Source organism: Ostrea edulis, chromosome 7 (genome assembly GCF_947568905.1).
Source record: "Ostrea edulis chromosome 7, xbOstEdul1.1, whole genome shotgun sequence".
Lineage (NCBI taxonomy): Eukaryota > Metazoa > Mollusca > Bivalvia > Ostreida > Ostreidae > Ostrea > Ostrea edulis.
The window spans coordinates 18,900,730-18,926,904 of record NC_079170.1 but is presented as its reverse complement, the minus strand read 5'-3'; the positions used below and the strand labels follow the sequence as shown (position 1 = coordinate 18,926,904).

The 26,175-nt window shown below is 35.7% G+C and overlaps 1 protein-coding gene across 1 annotated transcript in view; it reads right to left on the bottom strand.

Moving 5' to 3' along the window:
• Positions 1–26,175, bottom strand: part of LOC130047887 (uncharacterized) — a 105,490-nt gene that overhangs the window by 9,779 nt on the left and 69,536 nt on the right. Inside the window, exons 2-3 of the mRNA XM_056143586.1 lie at positions 24,397–24,722; positions 15,578–15,742 (exon numbers count right to left, since the gene is read on the bottom strand). Coding sequence (XP_055999561.1) covers positions 15,578–15,742; positions 24,397–24,722 — 491 coding nt within the window. The remainder of the gene's footprint in view (positions 1–15,577; positions 15,743–24,396; positions 24,723–26,175) is intronic.

Genomic DNA, 26,175 nt, shown 5'->3' with positions numbered 1-26,175 from the left:
TTATCATGAAATAAAACAAATAAAACATCTTGCACCGTACGGATAGATTAAGAAAAGATAATTTATGCAACATTCATATATTATATAAAGATATTGGGAAGACGTTTATGCCTAACATGAACATATGATCGTTTCTCAAGACAAAACACCTTACTACTGATAAAGATTGTTACTAATTTGTCTCAGCATGTAGCATAGAATGCCTTGTCAAATATTCGTGATATTTTAAATTGAAGTGAAAAATTCCAAAAACTCCTATTTTCCTGTTTATTCTATATAAATAGCCCGTTACTATGGAAACGAATCACTTTTCAGAATAAGTGGAACAATATTTTTTAAACAGTTTATGTATTTCAATTGAAGGATGACATTTATAGCCGAATTTTTTTTCAGTACGTGCCGCAATACTTTGGTCGTTACAGAGAAATTGCTCTTAAACACAGAAGTAGCGTGAAACCGCATTTGTTCTGTTTTTGGAATTTGTGTTAGATTGATCACTGTTTGTTAAGTTCACGTTTTTTCATGATAACCTCTGCTTATGTTTGACGTAAATAAGGGATCTTATAGGACAATTGAAATCAACGTAAAGTTTCAAGAAACCACCTCAGTATTAGATAAAGTAGCACTAGCCCCACGAGCAATGCAATATAGAAAAAAAATCAGTTCTGAATATCCTATCAAAATTCTAATATTCAGCAGTAATATCAAAACAAAATGTATTCTTACAAAGTAAATGTACCCAAAAGTGATGTTACTGATGACAAAGTTTACAAAATTCATGTTGCATTAACCCTTTCTCTATTCTCAATTTGACCGGTGGCGCGTAAAAACAGGACAGCGCAAAAGGAGTGCCTCTAAATCTTTGAAACTAGGGTCATAAGATATATGATATATATATTTTTATTTTTTTTTTTTTTGGAAATTTTCTTTATTTTTTAACTATGTAAAGATCAGTTAAGTAAATAAGGCCATTAAATTAATAAAAGCATTTAAAGTTAAAGATGGTTTCTCCTAAATATGACGCAACGCTTTGTCGCAAAACCATTTTCCCCCTCGATACGATTTTTTTAACTTCCCGTGTGATTGTACTATTTGTTTTATATTTTTGAAAAACATATATAACATATAAAAAATATTTCTAATTTTTTGCACATGTACGCTTTCTTACGATTTTATTTCTCAATGTTTAAACAGATCGGCGTTTTATTAATATTCATATATGGAAATAGGTAAACGTAAATACAGCCTGTAAAAGTAGAGGACATTTTCTTTTTGATGGGCCCTTATTCATGTTATAATTCTTGGTAGTTTTTATATTACGATAAAATGAAATTGGGATATGCTGCGCGGTTTTCTTTAAAATTAGCGACAAAAAGTCGTCGCTGAAAGCGATCAACGCGCGTCGCACAATAAAGTAGTGAAAAGTATTTGTATTGTCCTCTATTGGTAAATTAATACTTTTTGATACACTAAAACAATATATACATATGTATGAAATATTCAGCTTTTTAAACAAAGTATAAAACCATTATTGGTAAATAACAGTTACACCACCTACTTCTAACTTCATAAAACACCTAATGAGAATGTTACATCGGTAGAATGAATTTTTAAAAAAGTGAAATACTTCAAATTCAGATATAAACGTTATGTAATATTTGTTCGGAATAGAAATATTTTTTTCTGCCAAACAAAGAAAACAAAAAGAGCAGTCTTTTTTCCGTGATCCGGATCGCGGCCGCGGGATTTTCTGAAAATGTGCACGGCAACACACGTGTTTCCGTTTCAACGAAAACAACACAGTAAACGCTTGTAATGTATTTTACATCCTGAAAACGACCTGATGTCAGATGAAGAAGATGCCCTGGATCTCCTGTTGCAGGATGGCCCAAACGATCATGCATTCAGTAAAAACATGCAAGTTGATGTAGCCACATAGAACGACTATTAATATACAAATGTATTAACCGCGATTTAATGCCATAATTTGTCGCTTCATGAAAGAAAATATTTATATTTTATGATATCTAAACCAAGTGTAAAACACCCAATTGTTATTAAGAGCTGAACATATCTGACATCAATTAATAATCTTTCCTGGCCCGGTATTAATCAGTCCGATTACCCCCCCCCCCCTTTGGTATCTCCTCACCTAACGCGCGAGTGTAAGAAGAGGGTGGATTTAGTGCACGATGAGAAAGGTTTGGTGGTTTTAATCAGACTGGGCATTCATGACCATTGGTGCAGAGGCTATTTTTCAAGATTTCTCTATGTTTTATATTTAAAAAAAACTATCTTTCTATGAAAAGAAAACACAATCTTTTAGTAAAGCATATATTACATTATTATTATCGTAATAATAGAAATTATTACCGTAATTGGAGTTTTTTCTTCATATTGTAACAGAAATAAAAACGAAATGTGTGTTTGGGACAAAAGGTGTGTGTAGGGGGGGGGGGGGGTAACATCAATCAAAGTCTGGTTATGACAGGCTATTGAAAAATCATATTATTTTCTCTTTTATCTTATATACACTTAGTAGCTTATGAATATAATTTACATATAATCCATACATGCTGATAGGCATGTGTCCACTCTTTGCCTAGATTTTTTTTAATTTCGACTAAATCCACACCCCATCAGAGTACCATGCCAGGGAATTTAGACACTGTGTACAATGAAGAACCAATTTAATTCTACTTTAAATCTGGAGCCATTCAATTTCCCTCAGAGTCACAATATTTTCGCTCGACACTGTATGTTTTAACCCGAATTTCTTCAGTATTTGCCCCCATGTGTATGTTAGGTGTAATGCTAACACCTCCATGATGCATATCTTTTTTTTTCAATACTCACTCTGCTACACTCGCAATGTATAATGAAATATTCCATTCATTTGAATTCTAACACATGTATGTAATCCCTTACCAAATGGCACTTCAAATATAGGACATCTCTATCTTTAAATAAATATGACCAGTACTTTCGTGCGAAACTGTCCCTTACTATCCGGAAGGTTATATTTTGCTTTAAAACATACACCAATAGTTCTTAATTGTATTTTCCATCTTTAAAAAGGTTATTGACATCCCAATCTTTAGTGGGAAGCTTCCAGGTATCTTCCGCTAGTGAGTCTACTGGCAAATCCAGACATGCATTGGGAGGATGTTGATGTGGTGGACACAGGGACACCTGATCCAAGAACCGTGGCATTTCATTCTGGGCGACAACCTGGCATTCAGTTTGTATTACTCTTTGAGGTTGAATATAGGGTTAAAACAGTATACATTTGGTTAACATTGAAATGAATCCAAATAATACATTCACAAATGGAATCAATGCTTTATGGTACACTGATATGTGTGTACCATTTTACTGTTTGTCGTTGCATTACTAGATATAACATGCATACAAAAAGAGACAAAACACGGAAAATCTGTTTCTAATTATAAGGTATGATAAGTGTTTTAAATGCTGACAAATAAGATACGATGACCAATACTGATTTTTTTGCAATTTTCTTTCAGATATGGGACCTGAGTATTGAGAGAATTGCAGATTTTATGAAGCTGTTTTTGACAAAAGATTTGGTTTTCTCCATCTGTGTTGCCACCAACCATTATACTGAGATACAAATCTAGGGGAAGGATTGTCATATGCTTCCCAAGGAAGTTCGCAGCCTCTCACTGAAGAGGAACTGTACAGGTATTACTAGTTTTAAAGGACCGATAATGTAACAGTGATTTCCAGTTTAAAACGAATAATAGAATGCATTTTAATAAGTTTACCTTTACAAAAATTAATCTGGCTGTGCATCTAACACATTTATTAAATGTGTATTACAATTAGCCCTGATAAAATTTTACAAGTAATTAAACGCATAATTTTCAGAGGGCCTTGATTATAGAAAACATTTACAGAGCCACTTGAGTATTCAAAAGTTCTGAGAATACATCAGTATTTGGGACTAAGTATAAACAAATCTTTTTTTCTTCTTCAGATTTTTGGGCATTATCTTATACATGTCTGCTGAGAAGTTCCAGTCGATAGACAGATATTGGTCAACGCATGCCACGTACGGAACAACTCAGTATCAAGAATTATGTCTAGAAATAGGTTTTAAGAGGTTAAATATAAGAAGAAAATTTCTGTTAAATATAATGCAAGTACATTTAAATTTAGTGATTGAAAGTTAGTACTTGAACATTCGTATACAATGAACTTGGGGAGGAAAAACGGGCATTACTTTCTCATAACATTTGATATCATAATGGTGTTGTTGCTTAACAACCAAATATATTTGAATACAAAAAATATATTATTTTAGATTTCAACAGTAAAGATCTTTGTTTTAATGTTCCAAAATTTATACTATTTAGTGGAACATAATGGCAAAATGTCATATTATTAGAAAATGATGAATATGTATATAAAGTACGAAATTTCCATTTTATGACCTTTGACCTTAATTCTCTTCATTATATGTTTTGTTAAAAGAAAAATAAAATGATTAAGATCTAGTCAAAGATTATATTTTTAAAATAATGTGACATTTACTAATCATCATGCAATGTTATTATGTTTAAATTGTGTCGAATGGATGCAGAAAGGCAAATTATGGTCAAAATTATACCATGAGTGTTGTTACTTTGCAACCAAAAAATTTTGTTTGTCAATAAAATTCATTAATTTGACTGTGATGTTTTGTAGTATTTTAAAAGACACATCAGCACATACATTTAGAATTTTCTATTTTTGACTCGAATCAAGTGAGAGGGGTCATAATATATATATTCCAGAGAAAAAAGATTGCAAAAATGTGCACTTAAATGCCCTTTGACCCCGTAGAACTCTTTGGGGTCATGGGATAACATGACAAACTTTATAAAAAAAAATGTTCCCTGTCCAATTCGTAACAAAATTATATGTCCTACCTAAAATCGTGATACATGCAGATGTAACTCGATTTAAAAAATATCGTCATTTAGTCTTTAAAATCTTCTAAAATGTGCCGGTAGAGAAAGGGTTAATATATTACTATTTTGGACCCTCCCTAGAGACAAAATCTAGGTGGTTCCTTCACAATTTTGGTACATCCTTTCCTCATATTTTTAAATAAATTATCCATTTAATCTTTATACAGTATCGACAAAATTACATCTTCGATAGTCCAGGGTCGAAGCTCTGCGATGTTTCTCTTTTGAAAAGAAAACCACCATGAAGTATCTAAAATGTCAAAGACATTAATTGCTATAATAATTATGGCTCCACCCTAGATCCAGAACCCCTCAGGGATCATGAAATTTACCATTTTTGGTGGAGGCCTTCCGGCTCTACCTGACCTTCCATGTGGTTTTTCAGATTAGCAATTTTAGAGAGGACGATATTGAATATTCATAAATTTTAGCAGCTTTTGTCCTGCCCCTAACGCTCCGGGATCCGGAGTCTTTGATGCACAGGTAAAATTGCAACATATTAGCAATGCCAATTTCAATTCATATGTCGATTCGATATATCGCTGTGAGCTCGAAATAAAACACACCACTGAGTCGCCCACTTTTGCTTTATTCTTAGATATTTTATTGAAAGTAGATATTAACGCCAAATTAGTATCTCCACTTTATGATAAACATGATGATTTCAGCTTCTCCATTGCAAACTTATCATATTTATGTAGTAATATTCCATTATCACATGCATATGGTATATATATATTTCAACTGACTCAATACGCAAGAGCTTCTTCTGCGATGATCGGTTTTTAAATCGAGGCAGGCTACTGACAAACAAGTTGATAGTGCAAGGGCTTCAACAGTCTCGTTTAAGTCAGCATTTCGCAAATTTTATGGTCGTTATAACAAACTAGTTTGCCAATAGAGTCGGAAAGTCTCGTTTACTTCCACTTTCAATTTACTACCTACCTCCGGACAGCAGTTGAAAAATGCCGCTTTGTTTTGCTTTGGTTTTGCTCAGATGACAACTTTAAATGAAAGTCGATGACGAACAGTGATCAATCTCATAACTCCTATAAGCAATACAAAACGGAGGGTTAGGCAAACATTAATTTCTGTGGAAACGAGGGGGTTATTTATATTCGGTCTTTCAAAATCATTCATGAATTGATTTATGTAAGTTTTCGAACGATTCAGAGCAAATGAAGCTGAAATAAATTCAAACTGAAGCGCGACTGATTTCCCACATACTTTATGAAGGCTTGGACAGAAACGAGGGGGATAGGAAAGACCGAATATAAATAACCCCCTCGTTTCCACAGAAACTAGGCAAACGTGGACCCCTGGATACACAATAGGTATTATCAGGTGCCTAGAAGGATTAAGCATCCCCTGTCGACCGGTCACATCCGCCGTGAGCCCTTTATCTTGATCAGATAAACAGAGTTATCCGTGGTCAAAATCAGTGTGTCAAGAACGGCCTAAGAATCGGCGTGAAACACGTCACACAGCATTTGAAACAATGACAGGTTGTACTGGCAAACTAGATCGTTATCACGACCATAGAATTTGTGAAATGCTGACTTTAAACAAGACTGTTGTAACCCCATCACCATCAACTTGTTAGGCAGTAGCCTGCTTCGATTTAAAAACTGACCATACGCAGAACAAGCTCTTGCGTATCGAATCAGTTGAGAGATGTAAACCCCATATGCAGGTGATAATGGAATGTTGCTGCATAAAATTGATCACTGTTCTTTATCTTCACTTTCATAAATATGGGAAGTTGAACTCATACCGTTTGTCATACAGTTGAGTTGTTATTTTGCCATTAATATCTACTTTCAATAAAATATCTAAGTATGAACCAACAGCCTATATAGATTCCGTACTTATGCAGAAATAGGGAGAAGTGGATCTATAAACAAGTTATAATACTTATATTTTTATAGTTAAATCGCCGATTGAGAACTGAGAAGCAGTGAGCTCTACCCATTACCGTGTTATGCATCTAAAACATATTTTACTGAATGTTTCCGATAATATACAGATGTCAAGTTGCATGGTTTAGTTTTCTATGAGTTAGAACTAACAATACATTACTCAGTTATGCAGTATGTTACTTTTGATAAAGAAGATAGCCTGAATGCAAGGGGGGGGGGGGTCAGGAATGAATAAAATAATATGGGTGAATATATGCAAGTATCTATTTGTGTCATGATTGGTCAATCTCCATGATTAATAGTTGATCATATACACTGGTAATTACACGTTTTATGGAATACTGATAGCTAGGTTAAGAGATGCCACGCATTGACAAGGCAATGTAATTTCACATTTTCATTATGTTTTGATAATGATATTGCTTATGTTAAAGTGACCCTCATAGAAAATGCTACCAATTTGGAAACAAAAATTTTAAAAAAAATCTGCAAAGACACTTGTCGTACGAGGCGACTGAATGGGACGGTCTTTCGGGTGAGATCGCAAAAACTGAGGTCCCATGTCACAGCAGTTGTGGCACGATAAAGATCTCTTCCTGCTCGATGGCCATAAGCGACGAGCATAGGCCTAAATTTTGCAACCTTTCACCGGCAATTTTGACGTCTCCATATGTGTGAAAGATTCTCGAGAGAGAGAGAGAGAGAGAGAGACGTTACACAATGTACAATTAATCAATTGTGCTGTTTGAATTATTTCTAATTTTGATACAGGATGTTTATTTACTGCTATAATGCAGCAATGGGTCAAGATGGGGGACATCCCCCTTTTGGTTGTACATTTATAACAAATATGTTGATTTGGGTTGCAATTTTAATGGTTTTACACACACACAACTCTTTAAGGTGGATAGTATACATTACACTTTCTATAAACAATACAATATAGATAGTTGGGCAAACACGGACCCTTGGACATACCAGAGGTGGGATCAGGTGCCTAGGAGGAGTAAGCATCCCCTGTCGACCGGTCAAACCCGCCGTAAGCCCTATATCCTGATCAGGTATATGATTCTTGCTGATAAACGATGTAATATATTTGATAAACTTTACTCAGGAGGGACAATGAATATACCACCTTTTCTTTCATCAAAATCTCAGATCAGTAAGGATGAAGCACAGCTTTGTTACAAGACCAGGAAAAATCAAATTCATATGGAGTGTGTAATTGAAAGAATTAAAAACATCCATATTCTAAATAATGCACCTTCACAATACAGACATATATATCTGTCCGTTAAGATTTTTCAACCCTGCATGGCTCTTATACATTAGCAATTCTCTACTGAAGGAAATAGCCGATATAATATCCACAATTTATTAAAGTTAACCTTAAGAGGATTTAGCTACTAAAAATGTGCAACTTCTAACTCGCATTATTCTGCAATAGATGTATTCATTTATTAATTCCACTTTCGGTAATCGTACCTATACTCCAACTGCCCTTTCAAAAGATGAAATTCTTCAAAATCATGCTTCAGTTTTAGACACATTTAACATCCCAGTCTATGGGTCCAATGGATATGAGTTACCGTACTTATACTAGATTCCTAAACTACATAAAAACCCTTACAAAGATACATTGCTAGATCCAGTAAGTGCTCTACCAAGCCCCTATCTTTGGTTCCTCATGAAAATATTAACAGTTGTAAAGGATAAACTTCAAACTTGCTGTGCGACTACATATGCCATAAGAAATGTTAATCAATATGGATTCTAAAAAATTCTAAAGAACTTTTAGTAAACTTGAAATCGCAAAACTTTTCCCAAATCAATAACATCAAAACCTATGACTTTTCAACACTTTACACGACCATTCCTCACGATGAATTAAAGACTAGACTTTTTGACATCATAGACAGTTGCTTCTTCAACAAAAATGAAAAACGGAAACATTAATCTCTAGTGATCAGTCATCCAAAAAACTACTTTGTTAAACACCACTCTGATTCCACGCACAAGTACGCTCGAGCTGAAGTTGAAATTAAAAAAAAAACATGTTAGAGTTCTTCATTGACAATATATTCGTGGTCGTTGGTGATCAAGTTTTCCAAAAGTCTGTTGGAATTCCCATGGGCACGAATTGTGTTCCTTTGTTAACTGACCTGTTTCTATTTTTATATAAAGCAAAATTTATTTTAAACCTTCTATGTGCGAAGAAAAAATATCTTGCTGTGGCCTTCAATTCGACATTTAGATACATCGACGACGTTTGTCTATTAACAATAATAACTTTCATTCATATGTCGATTCGATATATCCCTGTGATCTCGAAATAAAAGACAACACAAAATCGTTCACGTCTGCTTCATACTTAGATATTTTATTGAAAGTAGACATTAAAGGCAAACTAACAACTCAACTGTATGACAAACGGGATGATTTCAGCTTCTCCATTGTCAACTTCCCATACTTCTGTGCAGTACCCGCAACGTTATTCTTGACATGATAAACGATAGAACACCATACACGCACGATAGGATACACGCACGATACGATAAGACACGATACAATAGGATACACGGGGAAACCTGATAAACGATCTTCACGATAGACCTGATAAACGCAAAACATGATAATCGATCTTCACGATAAACGGAAAACCTGAAAGAAATGTTGTAAATTTAGAAACAATTTAGGCAGAACAAAATTTTGATACCTACAACATAATTACATTATGTTGATAATGATATTGAAGGATTTCAATTTTCATTATATACCTAAAACGTATAATTTCTTTAATACACGGTCGTACTGGGTTTTTTTTTTTTAATATGTTTGATTCTATTGATTTATCTTTTACGCCATCAAGCTAAAATCAGAAAACTAAACTATATACGGTTTTTAATTCATTATTTGATATCTATGTGAATTGTCTCAGTCAATGATCCTAAAACTTATATTGTTAATATATAAATTATACAGGGAATTAACTAAGTGTAATATAATGTAGTGATATCATGTTTCAGTTGCTCCCTTATTCTAATGCCTATTATCTTGAATGTAAAATAAAATCAAGTAATATTTTGTGTGTAGCGAGGAGGGGGGTATTTTGCATCAAGCTATAAGTTCACCGCTCAATCAACAATTACAATTATTTTCATATTAACCGCTTTAAAAAAAAAACTCCATTGCATTACACCGTATCTTCATACGTTAGATATTTCTACACTATGAGTGATAATTCATAGTCATAAGTAATTGGAACATATTTATCTGAATTGATATCTTAATAACAAAAAATAAACTATCTAAAAAACGGGTGTTTTTAATTCGCAATTTTGAAACGCTTTAAAGTGTTTGTGTTCAGTATGTACAAAATTCAAATAATCATCAAAACCGACATAAATTTTCAGTATCTACCCGTACGACTATTGGTACATGATACTAGTGTGCATGTACAAGAACAATAAAAACGATGACAGCCGAGTCGTGCTCACTTGAGCAAATTTTTGGGAGATGTAACACCCTTCCACTCTTTTAAAACTTAATCTTCTAAATGTGTGAAATACAATGATGTCCCTGATAATATTTGCTGTCAAAACACGGGTGATACACAAAATTAGATATAAGGACGCACACACGTTCAGTAGTTGTTATATAAGTAGAATACAGGTGGGAAAATATCGGAAGAAAAAGAGCCTTTATCCAATTATATGTAATAAACAATGTAATTTACTGATTTTTCCTTTCAAATCGGAACATCCTATTTATCTGTTAATGGTAATTACAAATAATCATTTCTAGACAATCAAATGTTTTTGAACTTTAGTAGTAGCTTTCAAATTCACTGTCCTCGGTTTGCTCGGCAAGCCACTACCTACTTTTCAGAGTAATTAGAATGAAATTATGATTTTTCACCCTCTCTTGACAGACAAATAGTTCTTCTGCTGCCTTAAAATCGACAACTTTATGTTCTCCTTCAAATAACTGTCTTTCCTCGATTTCTAAAAATAGCTTCTATAACAAAACTTTAAAAAAAGCTTTCGGAAAGGATCGTACTTTTTTATTAGATTTTATATACGATGCCGATAGTTTCCGAAGCTACGCGATAAACGATTTTCACCTGCAATGAAAACCTGATACACGCAAAACATGATACACGATGGACCTGATAAACGCAAAACACCTTAGAAAACGGAAAACCTGATAAACGCAAAACACGATACGATAGAATACACGCAAGATACGATAGGATACACGCACGATAGAACACGATAGGAATGTCAAGAATAACGTTGCGGGTACTGTGGCAATATTCCATTATCACCTATAGTGGTTATATCTCTTAACTGATTCGATATGCAAGAGCTTGTTCTGCGTATAGTCAGTTTTTAAATCGAGACAAGCTACTGACAAACAGGTTGATGATACAGGGGTTTCAACAGTCTCAATTGAAGTCAGCATTTCGCAAATTCTATGGTCGTTATAACGATCTAGTTCGTCAATACAGTACAACCTATCATTGGGTCAAATACTGTCTGACATGTTTCATACCGATTATTAGGCCGTTATTGGCACACTGACTTTGACTACGGATAACTTCGTTTACCTGATCAGGATATAGGGCTTACGGCGGGTGTGACCGGTCGACAGGGGATGCTTACTAGTCCTAGGCACCTGATCCCCCCTCTGGTGTGTCCGGGGGTCCGTGTTTGCCAACTATCTATTTTGTATTGCTTATGGGAGTTATGAGATTGATCATTGTTCGTTATCTTCACCTTTCATGTAGAAAAAAAATTCCTGTTCAGAATATCTAAGCTAAATTCTAATATTCAGCATTAGTATAAAACAAGATGTGTTCTTAAAATATTCAATGCCCTAAAGCATGTATACATCGATGAAAGCCTTTACATAATATAATATATCCATTAACATTAAGCGCTATATCTATCTTGGAAGTATATCCTGTCAAAACGCTGGGATTGTTGAATTCACAATTTTTGTACATCCTTTTCTGCTATTCCTAAATGTGCATCTAGATTTTATACGGTACCAGCAAATTAAAAAGATGTCCTTCAAATCATTATAATTATTTGACACCACCCTGAAACCAAATCCTTACCCCTAGGACCATGAAATTTACAATTTTGGTAAAGGACTACCTGCTCTGTCTAAATATCTACTTAGTTTCAATTTAGTATCAATAGCACTAAAGATGTTATTTAAGTGTTTTACACATAAACACTATATACCAAATTTGGCCCCACTCTAGGGTCAGAACCCCTACCCCGGGGATCATGTCATTTACAATTGTTGTAAAGGCCTTTCTGCTCTACATCACTATGCATTTAGTTTCTCTTACACATTTTGGATTGTAGAGAATGTTTTTGAAAAATTGTCATTTTGACAGTTTTTGTCCCACCCATAAGGCCCCAGAGATGCAAGAGTCCTGAAATTTACAATTGATGCCCTCTTGTCCTATTGATTCATGCTTCATACCAAATTTGAAAAGGATTGAAATATCAGTTTTCAACAAGAAGTTAAAATGTTCATTTGTTAACGCACGTTGCAAAACGCATGACGACGGACGCCAACCAATTGCAATAGGTCACCTGAGTTTATTCAGGTGACTTAATAAAAGTTAAGATCACACGCCAATTTTATCATATGTAATTTAAATGTCGCATAAAGCATTGTTCATCGCGAAAACGTAGCCTACATGTAATTCATTAATCCGAGGATTCTATATAATATATAGAAAACGATGATTTTGGAAAATTAAATAATATCCAATGCAATAAAATTTGTCCAGAAAGTATAGACAATATTTGAAGGAAATCCCTCAATAATTAAGATAAAACAATAAAATTGCTTGGAAACCATGCTATTGTTGAGCATTTACTGACAAAAGTAGCTAAAGAGTCAGTAATTTGAGTTACCTCCCTTGGCGTAAGAAATATAAAATTACCCAAAACTTACATAAATTGCAATTTTTATTTAGAACGTATTTCACTTATCTCGGTTTGTTTTTATCAAGTGTAAACGTGGACTTTTTTTAATTTGATGGTGAAAAATAGATATTGAGCCCGGACCTTATCAAAGTTTCGTGAGTAAACAGATATGGCTGACAAGTGGTGGAAACGTGAATGTTTTCTATGATTGGTCTTTGTTTTAGGGACTTGTCAACGCTTAATAATTGTTCAAAAGACATAAGTGGATATTTAAGATATCTTAAAGTTGGAACTGTGTGCAATATTCAACCGAGATTGACCTCCTGCTGTACAAATCGGGGTACTTTGACGTAGAACTATCGCGCAGATGAATGTTACTACTTAGCCTACTAGTATGCCGAGGTAATCGCGATTGCTTGGGGATTTACTGGAGACAATCCACCACCAAATGTTATCTACTACGCAAAGGAAAGTGTAAAGCAGAGGGAGCAGTAAGCTTAAACGTTTCAAGGGATATATTTTTCCCTATTTCTAGTTTATGTCAGTGGTTGTTCCCGTTGGAAGTGGTAAGTATCATTGTCGAATTTTTTCAGTGATTTTTCTTTGAAAACTCTGTTTTAATTGCTAGACAATTTTGATGTAAGTTCTCATGATGTGTCAATGCCAACAATTCATATAATAAGATTAATCCTTTTAAAATAACAATGATTAAAGGGGCATGGACACGGTTGAGCTGAACATTTTATGTTTCCATTGTTATTGTTTACAATGCTTAACTAAAGTATTTCTTATGGTCAACCAAAATTTGAATATCAGTTTTTGAGTTACAAGTGAGATACAGCACTCACAATTCTTTCTTATGTAAACAAGGCTCGTGCCATGTTTTTGTTTACATATAGGTTGCATAATAGAAAATAACATGTTTAAATCAAAATGATTTGTGCTAAACACAAGAAAATATTTCATTGGGTTCAGAATTAACTTGTAAATTGAAAAATCTGCTTTAAACGAACTTTTGCGTGTATACTAGCGGGAAAAAGAAACGGCATTATTTAATATATGAAAAAAAAATAACAATGAACAAATTTTATTTTTTGTAATATTGTTAACAAATGTATTCGTTACAACATTCCATCATCCATTAATGTTAACCTCGAATAATGTCAATTTCAGCACACTCTAAAGATACTGGTATTCGAACTTGAAGTAACAAAGTTAATAACGCGTGTGACCACCATTTGCATTCACACATGCTTGACAACGGCGCCTCATTGATGCCACTAAAGTGTTAAGAAATGCTTGAGGAATGTTGTTCCAGATGTTGGTTAAAGCCTGGCCTAAATCAGCCAATGTCACTGGCTGATTTGGTAAACGGCGTAGACGTCGTTCCATTTCATCCCAGACGTGCTAGATCGGCGATAAATCGGGGGAAACAGCTGGCCAAGGCAAGACATCGACATTCTGTTGAACAAAAAAGTCCCTGACTACACGTGCAACATGTGGTCTTGTGTTGTTTTGCTGCAGAGTGATGTGATTTTGCTGTCTCTGTATGAAGGGTATCACATGGCACTGAATAATTTCGTCTCGATAGCGTACGCCGGTGATATTTCCATTTACAATTTGTAGAGGGGTCCTTCCATGTGCTGTTATTCCACCCCACACCATAACGCTACCTCCACCGAATTGTCGACGTTGCACAACACAAGCGTCCCGGCACCGCTCCCCAACGCGACGATACACTCTACAACGGCCGTCACTGCTATCCAAATGAAATCTGGATTCATCAGTGAACAGAATATTGGCCCAGTCCTGTATTCTGAATCGCAGATGTCGTCTGCACCACGCTAGTCTAGCGATACGATGACGTTGAAGCAGTATTGGGCGCACCGCTGGACGTCTTGGTCTGATGTTGTGCTCGCGTTACTATCCGATATTGTTAAAAAAACATCACCTTTATCGATTGTTTAGATTTTATAAATATAAACAATAAATATAGAAGCATTGTACTAAATTTTATAATGCACAGTATTTTTCCGCTAGTATATATTTAACCTGTGCAAACAAAAACATGATACGAGCCTTGTTTACATTACGAAGAATGGTGAGCTTTATATCCCCCATATACCTCGACAACAGACATTCAGATATTCGCTAATCTGCTGTTGCTGGGTTTTTTTTAGGGATTTGTAAAACCAGTAGAACACAAATCATTGAATTAAGAAACAATGGAATCACACAAGAACGAGATGAAGGAGGTAAAAAACAATAAAGGGTCATGCCCTCTTCAATGGGAGATAATCATGAAAAGGCAAATATAGGGTGGTTCATGTAAAAATATTCTTCTCTAGAACCACTGAGCCAGAAAAATTGAAATTTACATGAATTTAAGCTTATTGATAATGTGTATATTAAAATTTGTTCAAATTATTGTACCGGGGGTAGGGTGCGACCACAATTTAAGTTCCTATTCTTATGTTATGTTCCCAATATGGTAAAGACGGATGAAACTTAGTTAATTTATTTCATTTTTTATAGACATGATATAAATAATGCTTTAATAAATCAAAATCTAATGAAGCAGAGCTAACACATTCACGGAAGTAAACATTGTAAAAATATATCGCACATGTACTCTAGTTAATGCGAGCATTTTTTTTTCCAAAACGTAAGAAAAATATGTCTGTTACCTTATGTTTAATAACGATAAAATCAGATTAAATGTATGCCTTACGTTCCGGTATGGGGGCACCGAACATGACTCCATCTTCCAAAATTCTCCTTGAATTCGAGTAATTAAACTTTATAAGGCTGTATATAGGCGGATGACGAACCAGGATTTTGGGTATTTTGGATATTTCGTATTCTGCGTTCCAGTATGGCATAAATATTGGTATACCTGTAAAATAGTTCATTCAAGAAAAATGACATCTGATAAAATCTTTTGCTGTGGCCCTCAATTCGACAGAAAGATATATCCGCGATGTTTCATTTATTAACAATGCTCATTTTCATTTCCAGTCAACTCTCAATGACACAAAAACAGAGTTTCCCGTATCTGCTTCATATTGGATAATTATTGAACACTGATGTCAAGGGGGAAACTACAAACACAGCTTCATGACAAACAATATTACTTCAGTTTCCCCATCATCAGATACCCATATTTGTGTAGCAATATTCCATTTCACCTAGACATATTGCTTATGTCTCTCGCCTGATTCGATATGATAGTGATAAGATCTTCCAATAGTCTGTTGGAATTCCCATGGCCGCGAATTATGCTCATTTGCTAGCTAACCTACCTCTATATTCTTATGAGACAGAATTTATTCAAAAGCTTCAACATGAGAAGAAAAAGTATCTTCCCGTGTCCTTCAACTCGCCATTAAACTATATCGAAATTCTATCTATTAATAATGATCATTTTATACATAAACCTGTATGTCGATTCGATATATCCAAGTGAACTCGAAATAAAAGATACCACAGAGCCTTCGACATCTGCTTCGTACTTAAGTATTTTGTTGAAAATAGATGTTAACGGCAAACAAACAGCTCAATTCTATGACAATCGGGATAACTTCAGCTTTTCCATCGTCAACTTTCCATATTTATGAAGCAATATTCTTTTATCATCTGCAATTGGTGTTTATATCTCTCGACTGATTTGATATGCAAGAGTTAATTCTGCGTAGGACCAGTGTTTAAATCGAGGCAAGCTATTGACAAACAAGCTGATGTTACAAGGACTTCAACAGTCTTGAATAAAATCAGTATTTCGCAAATTCTATGGTCGTTATAACGATATAGTTGGGCAATATAACCTGTCATTGGGTCAAAAGCTGTCTGACATGTTTCGCGCCGATTGTTAGGCCCTTCTTTACACACTGATTTTGATTACAGATTACTCCGTTTTCCTCATCAATATAGAGGGCTCATGGTCTACAGGGGATGCTTAGTCCTCCAAGGCACCCGTCCCCACCTCTGGTATATCCAGGGGTCCGGTGTTTGTCCAACTCTTAATTTTGTATTCTTTATAGGAGTTTTGAGAATGATTACTCTTCGTTATTTTTCACATTTTAATATGGAAAAGCATAGTCTGTGTATGGTTTTAACTGGAGGCAGACAACTGCCAAATAATTTGTTGATAGAAGATTTCAATTGTCTCGTTTAAGTAAAGGCATTTGCAATTGTGAGGTCGTTATGATGGTCTTATTAGTAAATACAAGCTAACATTTGGTAGAATGTTGTCTGATGTTTCAAATGGCATATTAGGTCTTTCTATTACGACCAAATAATGTACATCATGCCAAACAATGCGAACAAATTGTCCTTGCAATTAAAAGAAGAAAGATTAAAATTGCGGACTTGGAGTCCGCTGTAATACAGAAAACACTTCATTGGCCTACCACAAATCTGACCGAATAGAGCGAATTATTAGCTGCCCAAACGACGTTCAACAGCTTGCAAGCAATTATAGAAACAAATACTTAGACATATCATTGTGAGCACTGTAGGGAAAGTTTTTATTCGAGTGGTGTTATGCATGATGGCATCAAACAGGCAACAGGGAGGTCATTAGAAATGTCTGACCTATGAATTCTAGGTCAAGGGAAATCAACGAAAAGGATAAATAAACCAAATAAGCCGAACAGTATCTTGATATGTACTTAAGAGCGACCATCATCTGACCAGACGCATTGGTTGTCGTAGAAGACCCAGTGGTAATGGAAGGATTATACACTAATCCCACTTTCGAAGAAGTTTGCGGAGCCATTAATGTTATCAATCTCATAACTCCTACAAGCAATACAAAATAGATAGTTGGGCAAACACGGACCCCTGGACACACCAGAGGTGGGATCAGGTGCCTAGGAGGAGTAAGCATCCCCTGTTGACCGGTCACACCCGTCGTGAGCCCTATATCCTGATCAGGTAAACGGAGTTATCCGGAGTCAAAATCAATGCACTTGCAAGTAGGTAAAGTCATCTGGATTGAAAGGCCAGCTCTTCTGATACCATTTCATGAACTATCTTGTCTTTGTTGGAATGGTAGGGATATCATATGATATTACAAGTACATTGTATAATAGTGTTGTACAAGAATTTAGACGATCGCAGCAATTATAGAAAAAAATACTTAGACATATCATTGTGAGCACTGTAGGGAAAGTTTTTATTCGAGTGGTGTTAGTAGATTTTTGCCAACTGTACCTACACAGAAACCTTGTGTTATTTCATATCAAAGATGAAAAGTAAAATAAACAACAATCTCGTAACCCTCACACTGATTTTGACTGCAAATTATTCCGTTTACTTGATCAAGATATAGGGTTCATGGCGGGTGTGACCATTGAGAGGAGATGATTATTCCTTCTAGGCACAAGATCCCACCTCTGGTGTGTCCAGAGGTCCGTGTTTGCTTATATCAGTCATGAGATTGATCACTGCTCGTTATCTTCACCTTTCATTGTTATACATTTATATAGCGCTTTATGTAATTAAGGCAATTATCCTAAAGTGCTTTACGTGTAACACAATTAAAACAACCTAAAACAAAGAATAATAAATACATAGAAAAAGGCATAAAATAATACTAAAACTGGGATTTTTTAAATAACCGTATCCATCAATACTCAATTACAGATTAAAGGAAATAAAATTTATCACTGATATAAGTGTAAGCTTACAATGCAAGTTTAAAAAACAATGCTTTAAGTTTGTTTTTAAATACAGCTAATGACCCTTGACACGAAGATCCAAGAGGCAGTTTCACAAAGTTGATGAAGAAACATCAAACCCTCTTTCCCTATATAGTTTAGTACGAGCACGTGGCTTTAGAAGGTATAACAAATCCGCAGACCGACGTGATCGCTGTGGATGGTCAATCTGAACTAGTTCCTAGATGTATGCTGGAGCTAATCCATGTAGAGCCTTTAACATATACAGTGTTCTTGGTGTTTCATATCGATTGTTAGCCTGTTCTTGGCACACTGATTTTGACTAAGGATAAATCCATGTACCTGATCAGGATATAGGGCTCACGGCGGGTGTGACCAGTCGACAGGGGATGCTTACTCCTCCTAGGCACTTTATCCCACATCTGGTGTGTTCAGGGGTCCGTGTTAGCCCAACTTTCTATTTTGTATTGCTTATAGGAGTTATGAAATTGATCACTGTTCATTATCTTCACCTTTCATAATAGGATTTTATATTTCGTTCGATGTGTCACAGGTAACCAGTGAAGTGATATAAGAATTAGTGTAATATGCTCATGTTTCCATGAACGTGTCACTAGCTTGGCAGCAGTGTTTTGAACTTTCTGTTAATTCAGCAAGGATGATGAATTAACATTATAAAGAAGTGCATTTCCATAATCAAGACGGGATGTAATCAGTGATCTAACAAGTGTTCTGCACGCGTCCTCCGTTATAAGAGGTCTAATTCTACCGATATCACGAAGTTGGAAATAACATGATTTAGTCAATGCACTTATTTGACCCTCCATGTTAATTGTACTGTCGAAAAACATCCTAAGCGTTTTGACACATGAAGTACTTATGGCGACAGTTCCAACGAAAATCAGTTGATATCCTGAGAATTTACTAGATTTACGTTTTTATGTAAAGATAACAAGTTTTTCCCTGCTTTGGCTTGAGTATGTTGTTTTGCATCATTTGTCAATAACAGAAAGCCACCGTTGAAGTCTTTCTGCAATGCTGTCCCAACTGTCGTTTGGATTTATAATCAAGTACACCTGAGTGTCATCCACGTAGCAATCATAACACATTTTATGCCTCTGGAAAATTTCTCCGATTGGTTTGGAGAGCATGCAATATAGACGATGTCCTAATATAGAACCCTGTGGAACACCAATGTGGAGTGGGAACTCTTTGGATACTGTAGATCCAACAGCAATTTGTTGACTTTGACCAGAGAGGGAAGACTTGATCCATGACAGAGCCGATCCCGTAATACCAAAAGCATTTTCAAATGCCTGATCAGAATATAATGCTTTAAGACGTTGAATGCGACTGAAAGATCAGGCAGCACGAGTTAAAAACATTAATTCCCGTCCAATGCAGAGGTAACATCATGTTGAACCCGTAATAGAGCCGTTTCTGTGGAGTGACAATTGCGGTAGGCAGATTGCACCAGGTCGTGAACCTCGTGAGCGTTCAGATGTTTTTCAAGTCGAACTGCCACTGCTTTTTCCAATATTTTAGATAAAAAAAAGGTAAGTTTGATGCAGGTCTGTAATTTTTTAATTCATCCTTGTCAAGTCCTTGGCGCTTAATTAATGGTCGTGCTATAGCTTTTTTGAAATCCGATGGCACGTTCAAGAAAGATTGGTTAACAATTTCGGTAATGATTGGTAAAACACACTCCAATCACTGTTTCAAATGTTTCGTGAATATTTTAATTCGCATGACTTGTTGGCGCACCACTAATAATATCACGCACCTCTGAAAGCGTCAATGGCTCAAACAATGTCAAAAGAATACCATCAAACTTAATATCTGCGCAAAGAACTACTTCCATAGAAGGGTTTGATTGATTGATTGATGTTTTCCGCCACACTCAACATTTTTTTTCAGTTATCTTGTGGCGCCCAGTTTTTGTTGGTGGAAGAGAGAACCCAGATACAATATACCTGGGAAGAGACCACTGACCTTCCGAAAGTAAGTTACATGTAACTGAAACTTTCTCACTTACCGGCGCAAGCAGGATACGAACCCACGCCGACAGAGGTGAGAGGCCGTGTGATTTTGAGCGCGAAGCTCTAACCACTCGGCCATGGAGGCCCAACAGTAGACCAATTACAGTGCTTATTTTCAGTAAACTGCATCGGACTGCAATACTTTTTTTAGAAGGGGACGTGGTGGAAGAACATAGACTGTCTCTAATTTTCTGAATTTTATCATCAATAAAGTATTCATCAAATTTGGATGCAAGACCAAGTCCGTTATCATGAACAGGTAAAACTGACACATTTGTATTTCCCATGAGATTGTTTGTAAGTTTGTATAATTGTTTCGAGTCGCTGCCTGATTCATGAATTTCGTTATTGTAGTACTGTGTTGTACAGTGTAGCAAGAGTTTATTAACCTGTATACATTTCTCCTTGAATGCTTCCTTGTGGACACACAATTTTGTTCGTCTCATCATCCGTATATATGTTAGAGACAGGACCACAATGTAAACTAGTTTATATAACTAATTGAGCAATCCTGTATAAATAGAGAATATTAATTTTTTTTTATTATCCATTCAGCCCTCTTATGGTCTCTCTTTGCAGAATGAAGATCGTCTGTAAACCATGAGGTGTTTGGACGTAAAGTAATCTTTGATTTTTTTAAGTGCATGAATATCGACGTTGGCTTGGAAGACTGCATAGTAAGCTCTTCGGCGGATGTATCTTCCTTTATGAAACTTGAAAAGTTCAGATAGTTTTTTAATGTGTTGATGTCAATGTCTCGTAGTTTCCGAAAAATTACGGTTTTCCTCTCCCTTGGAGGTTTGGTGAAACGCAGCAAAGAGCGAATTGCAAGATGGTCCCCAGTATGTTGCCATTGTTGTCACATATAACAAGATATGCCACCAACGGCACTCCATGCAAAGTTGGGCTACCATCTCTGGTTATTAACACATCTAAAGTATGTCCATATAGATGTGATGCATTGGAAACATGCTGTAATAACCCCCATTCCTTTAAAAGCTCTGAAACTATTCTAGCATCTATGTCACTAGGATCATCAAGATGGAAATTGAGATCACCTGTGATTAAGTAACTCATCAGAATTCACACTAGGCTGTCTAGATATTTGGTCCATTCTTCAAAGAAAACTGAATTCCGAAGATTGTTCGATCTCGATGGCGGTGGGTGATATATGATACAATGACGAACAAAGTTGTTTTTCACACCAACAGAACACTCTAGATGTGCAAAATGTGTGAACATTTGTTCAAAGGACTCCCACTAATATGTTTTGTGTGGACAATTGCCAGACCCCCGCCTCTACGTTCTAGTCTTGGTTTGTGAATGACATCTGGTGTAAAAAAAAAAAAAAAAAAAATAAACGAAACTATCTGTATCAGATCCTAACCATGTTTCCGTTAGCACCATGCGATCGGTGTTATTTGACTGTATATAATGGTTGATGGACAATGATTTATTCCTCGTGGAACTACAATTTAAAGTACACATTGAGACAGATCCAGACTTGTTAACGTTTGGAATGTCAACTGTGGGAATTTTATGTAAATTGGTTCGTCGATTTTCTTTGCTCAGTGTTGTATCAATGCTGGAATTGGAATAACATCATATGGCTCATCAATACATGTTACAGCAGATATGAAGGAGTTGAGTGTGCAACACGAAATACAAACCAAGTTATCAAAATTGACCCCAAGTTGATGATGTTCAACATATGTAAAACTTATACGGTACCAATGTTGATGCACCAGATGCGCATTTCGAAAAATCATGTCTCTTCAGTGATGCTCAAGCCGAAATATTGGAAATCCGAAATAACAATAAACTTGTAAGAACTAAAAGGAAAAAGAGACTGCCAACGACTGGCGTCAAATTCTTCTATGGATCAGAGCTATGCATGAGGGAGATAATCCTTAATTTTGAAATGAATTTCTAAATTTTATCACAGCAATTAAATATATATTCCTATTTCCAAGCTAGTAATGAAGTACTTAGCTACTGGGCTGTAGAGACCCTCGGGAACTAACAGTCCACCAGCAGAGGCATCGACCCAGGGGTCGTAATGTATAACTTATACGGTACCAATGTTGATGCACCAGATGCGCTTTGACAAATAATGTCTCTTCAGTGATGCTCAAGCCGAAATTTTGGAAATCCGAAATAACAGTAAACTTGTAAGAACTAAAAGCAAAAACAGAGTGCCAAAGACTGGAGTCAAATTCGTCTAATGATCAGAGTTATGTATGAGGGAGATAATCCTTAATTTTGAAATGAATTTCTAAATTTTATCACAGAAATTAAATACATCCGTATTTTCAAGCTAGTAACGAAGTACTTAGCTACTGTGCTGTAGAGACCCTTAGCAAATAATAGTCCACCAGCAAAGGCCTCGACCATATGTAAATTGTCCAACACACACTGTTTGGATATGTCTTATGAACCTGCTTCCAGCTTTTCTGTCTCTTCGCACACGAAAATGTTTCGTAAGACCTGCTAGATGTAGGTTAATTGGTGTTACAAAACACATCGTACAGCTAAATATGTCATGTACGAAAATGCATGGAACGAGTCTGTAGTGAAGACAAAAGAAAGACAATTTGTACAAGTAAGAGTTTTGGGTACGAAAAATCATTGAACGAATCGTCAATAAAAGTCGACACAGAAGAAAGCCAATTTCTACAAATAAAAGTCACGGATCAGTGAACGCAATGAATAAAACAACTAACTAAAATATTTTAAATAAAAATTTTAAAAGAATAAAAATACCTCAGGTATATTTAGTAAGTTGTAATACAAGAGCTCAACAAACCTTAAAACTAGAACTTGAGTTATTAAAGAGAAACTGGGTTAAATAGTCAGAGGTGGAGCTGCCATTACATAGCGCTACATGTAACACACTCACAACACCATAAACCATAAAGGGAGTAATCCGTAATCAGCTCAGTGTGCCATGAAATTCCTAATAATCGCTATCATAAAATATTTTCCGGAGATATGGTCATCCTGGTATGCCAGTTTCAAAAGAAATTTCAAAGCAACACCTTTTTAAACTGGCTTTATAGATCATTATATCCTTCCACAACATGAAAGGCACAATAAATTTTCAAGGGAAATCGTCCGATTCATTCAGTGCAATGGAGCAGGGATACATATTTGCTCCAATATCTCTAGTCCCATTGTTTGATAACTTTACCCACTGTCTATGTCACATATTAGACATCACATGGCTACAAAAAATACCTTTCAAGAACTGGAATATCAAGTCACTCAGACATTTGAAAACAATTAAATTTCCGTATTGAGTATGTCTGGATATATCATATAATAATTTCTTAATGCAAAAGTAAAAATATTGTAGTGGTAAATATTAAACTCCTTTAAAAAAAAAAACAGAACAAAAATATGGCAAAAACGATAGAAAACGCACCATAAACATTTCACCTAACGAAAGTCTGTACATGTATTTGCAAATAAGATCGTTATAACGGCAAGTTTGACTGATTAACAAACAGTATTGTTTGGAAAGTATGCCACTTTTTTTTATAGAGATTGGTTATATATTGTTTAACGTCCCACTCAAGAATTTTTCACTTACTAGTATATGGAGTCGTAACCATTGCCGGTGAAAGACTGCAAACATTTAGGTTTATGCTAGGAGCTTACAGCCTTTGAGCAGGTATGGGCCCTTATCTTGCCCACCTGCTGTGACACGGGACATGGCGTTTGTGGCCTCATCCGAAGGACCGTCCTATTTAGTCGCCTCTTACAATAGCAAGTGGCACTGAGGACATTTTAAATCGGATCCCAAGGGAATATTTATAGAGAATTATTACCTTTGACTGACAAATACATGTCATTCACTTTCTCATCGATGAGTTCTAATGCTTTTACGTTTTTTTCGGAACTGGTGAAGAAGTCCTTTAGTGTTTCATAGTTGCCCGGAGACAGCAACCCCTTTGCTTCCAACTGTTCAAAATCTTCAAACACTTCTTTTTGTCTTAATGAAGTAAATTCACGTTTGATCTTTCCTCTACAATACCACTTCCACTTCTTCAATATATTTTCATTCCAATCAATGTACCCCACGATATCCTGGCGTAGATTGTCATGTTGTTCCTTTAATCGTGTTTTTACACGTTCCTCACCACGTCTATAACACCTAAATCAAATAGAATTTTATAAAATTATAGAAGGCATAGTTCAATTATTACATTATGATTTCGTAAATCTTCTCATTTAATACTATGATTATACTATTTTGTAGGAAAAAGACAGAAAGAGTATTACCCCAAGGTCTTTTAAAGAGTCGTGAGAATATAGTTTATGCTGAATGAAACCACTAGTTTCCGCAAAACTTAAAGCATATGGAAACCCTGTGGACACCTATCGTTGATGTATTTGTTTCCACAGTGTGTTAACCATTATCCAGTTTCCTAATTTTCAATCAAATGTTCGTCTGCAGAAATTACAGGTTGTGACCCCTAATGCTCGTTACGATACTGAAACTAAGTTGAAACAATTCAAACTTTGGTGTTTTCATAATTATATGAATATTCTAAAAGATTGCTTCGCATAGCCATATGTCCCTCGCCGCAAAAAAAGTTGAAACACAAAATTCCCTTAACTCCTGTAAAATTTGTAAAATTTAAATTGTGGTGGAATATTATCAACTACATACTGTGACTAACAATCTTGCAAAATTTGAATAAAATCCATATAGCGGTCTCTGAGGAGGTACATCTACAAAGTGTTCCTATAGTGAAACATGTACAAATTTAACAATGTTTCATAACTCCTGTAAAAATTGTCGAATCAAAATGCCTGCACAATATGATCAACTACATATGGTGACTAACAATCCCACAAAATATGAACAAAATACATTGAGCGGTTTCTAAGGAGTTGCGCCACAAAGTGTTCCTATAGTGTAGCATGTACAAATTCAACAAAGTCCCATCACTCCTGTAGAAATTGTCGAATCAAATTGGCGGCGTAATACATGTATGACCAACTACACATGGTGACTAACATTCCTACAAAATATGAACAAAATCCGTTGAGCGGTTTCTGAGGAATTGCGTCCACTAAGTGAACAGGGACAGACGGACGGAAGTCGGTATTTCTATGTCCCCTTCCGCGTTGCGGCGGGGGACAAAACTGGATAATCTTTTGCTCTGAAGTTGAGCTCGATTTTTGGAAGTATCGGCAGCGTTTTGTATGTTTCCATTGCACTGAACATAAAACATACCGCAGAGTCTTCCATATCTTATTGAACGTGAATGTTTACAGCGGACCAGCAGCTCAGTTTCGTGACAGTCGGGATTACTTCAATTTCTCCAACTTCACATATCTATATAGCAATATTCCATAATCAATCGCATGAAAGGTGAAGATAACCAACAGTGATCAATCTCATAACTCCTATACACAATACAAAATAGAGAGTCGGGCATACACGGATCCCTGGATATACCAGAGGTGGGATCATAAGCCTAGGAGGAGTAAGCATACCCTGTCGACAGGTCACACCTAGACACTCCTAGACACCTGATTCCCCCCTCTGGTGTATCCAGGGGTCCGTGTTTGCCCAACTTCCTGTTTTGTATTGCTTA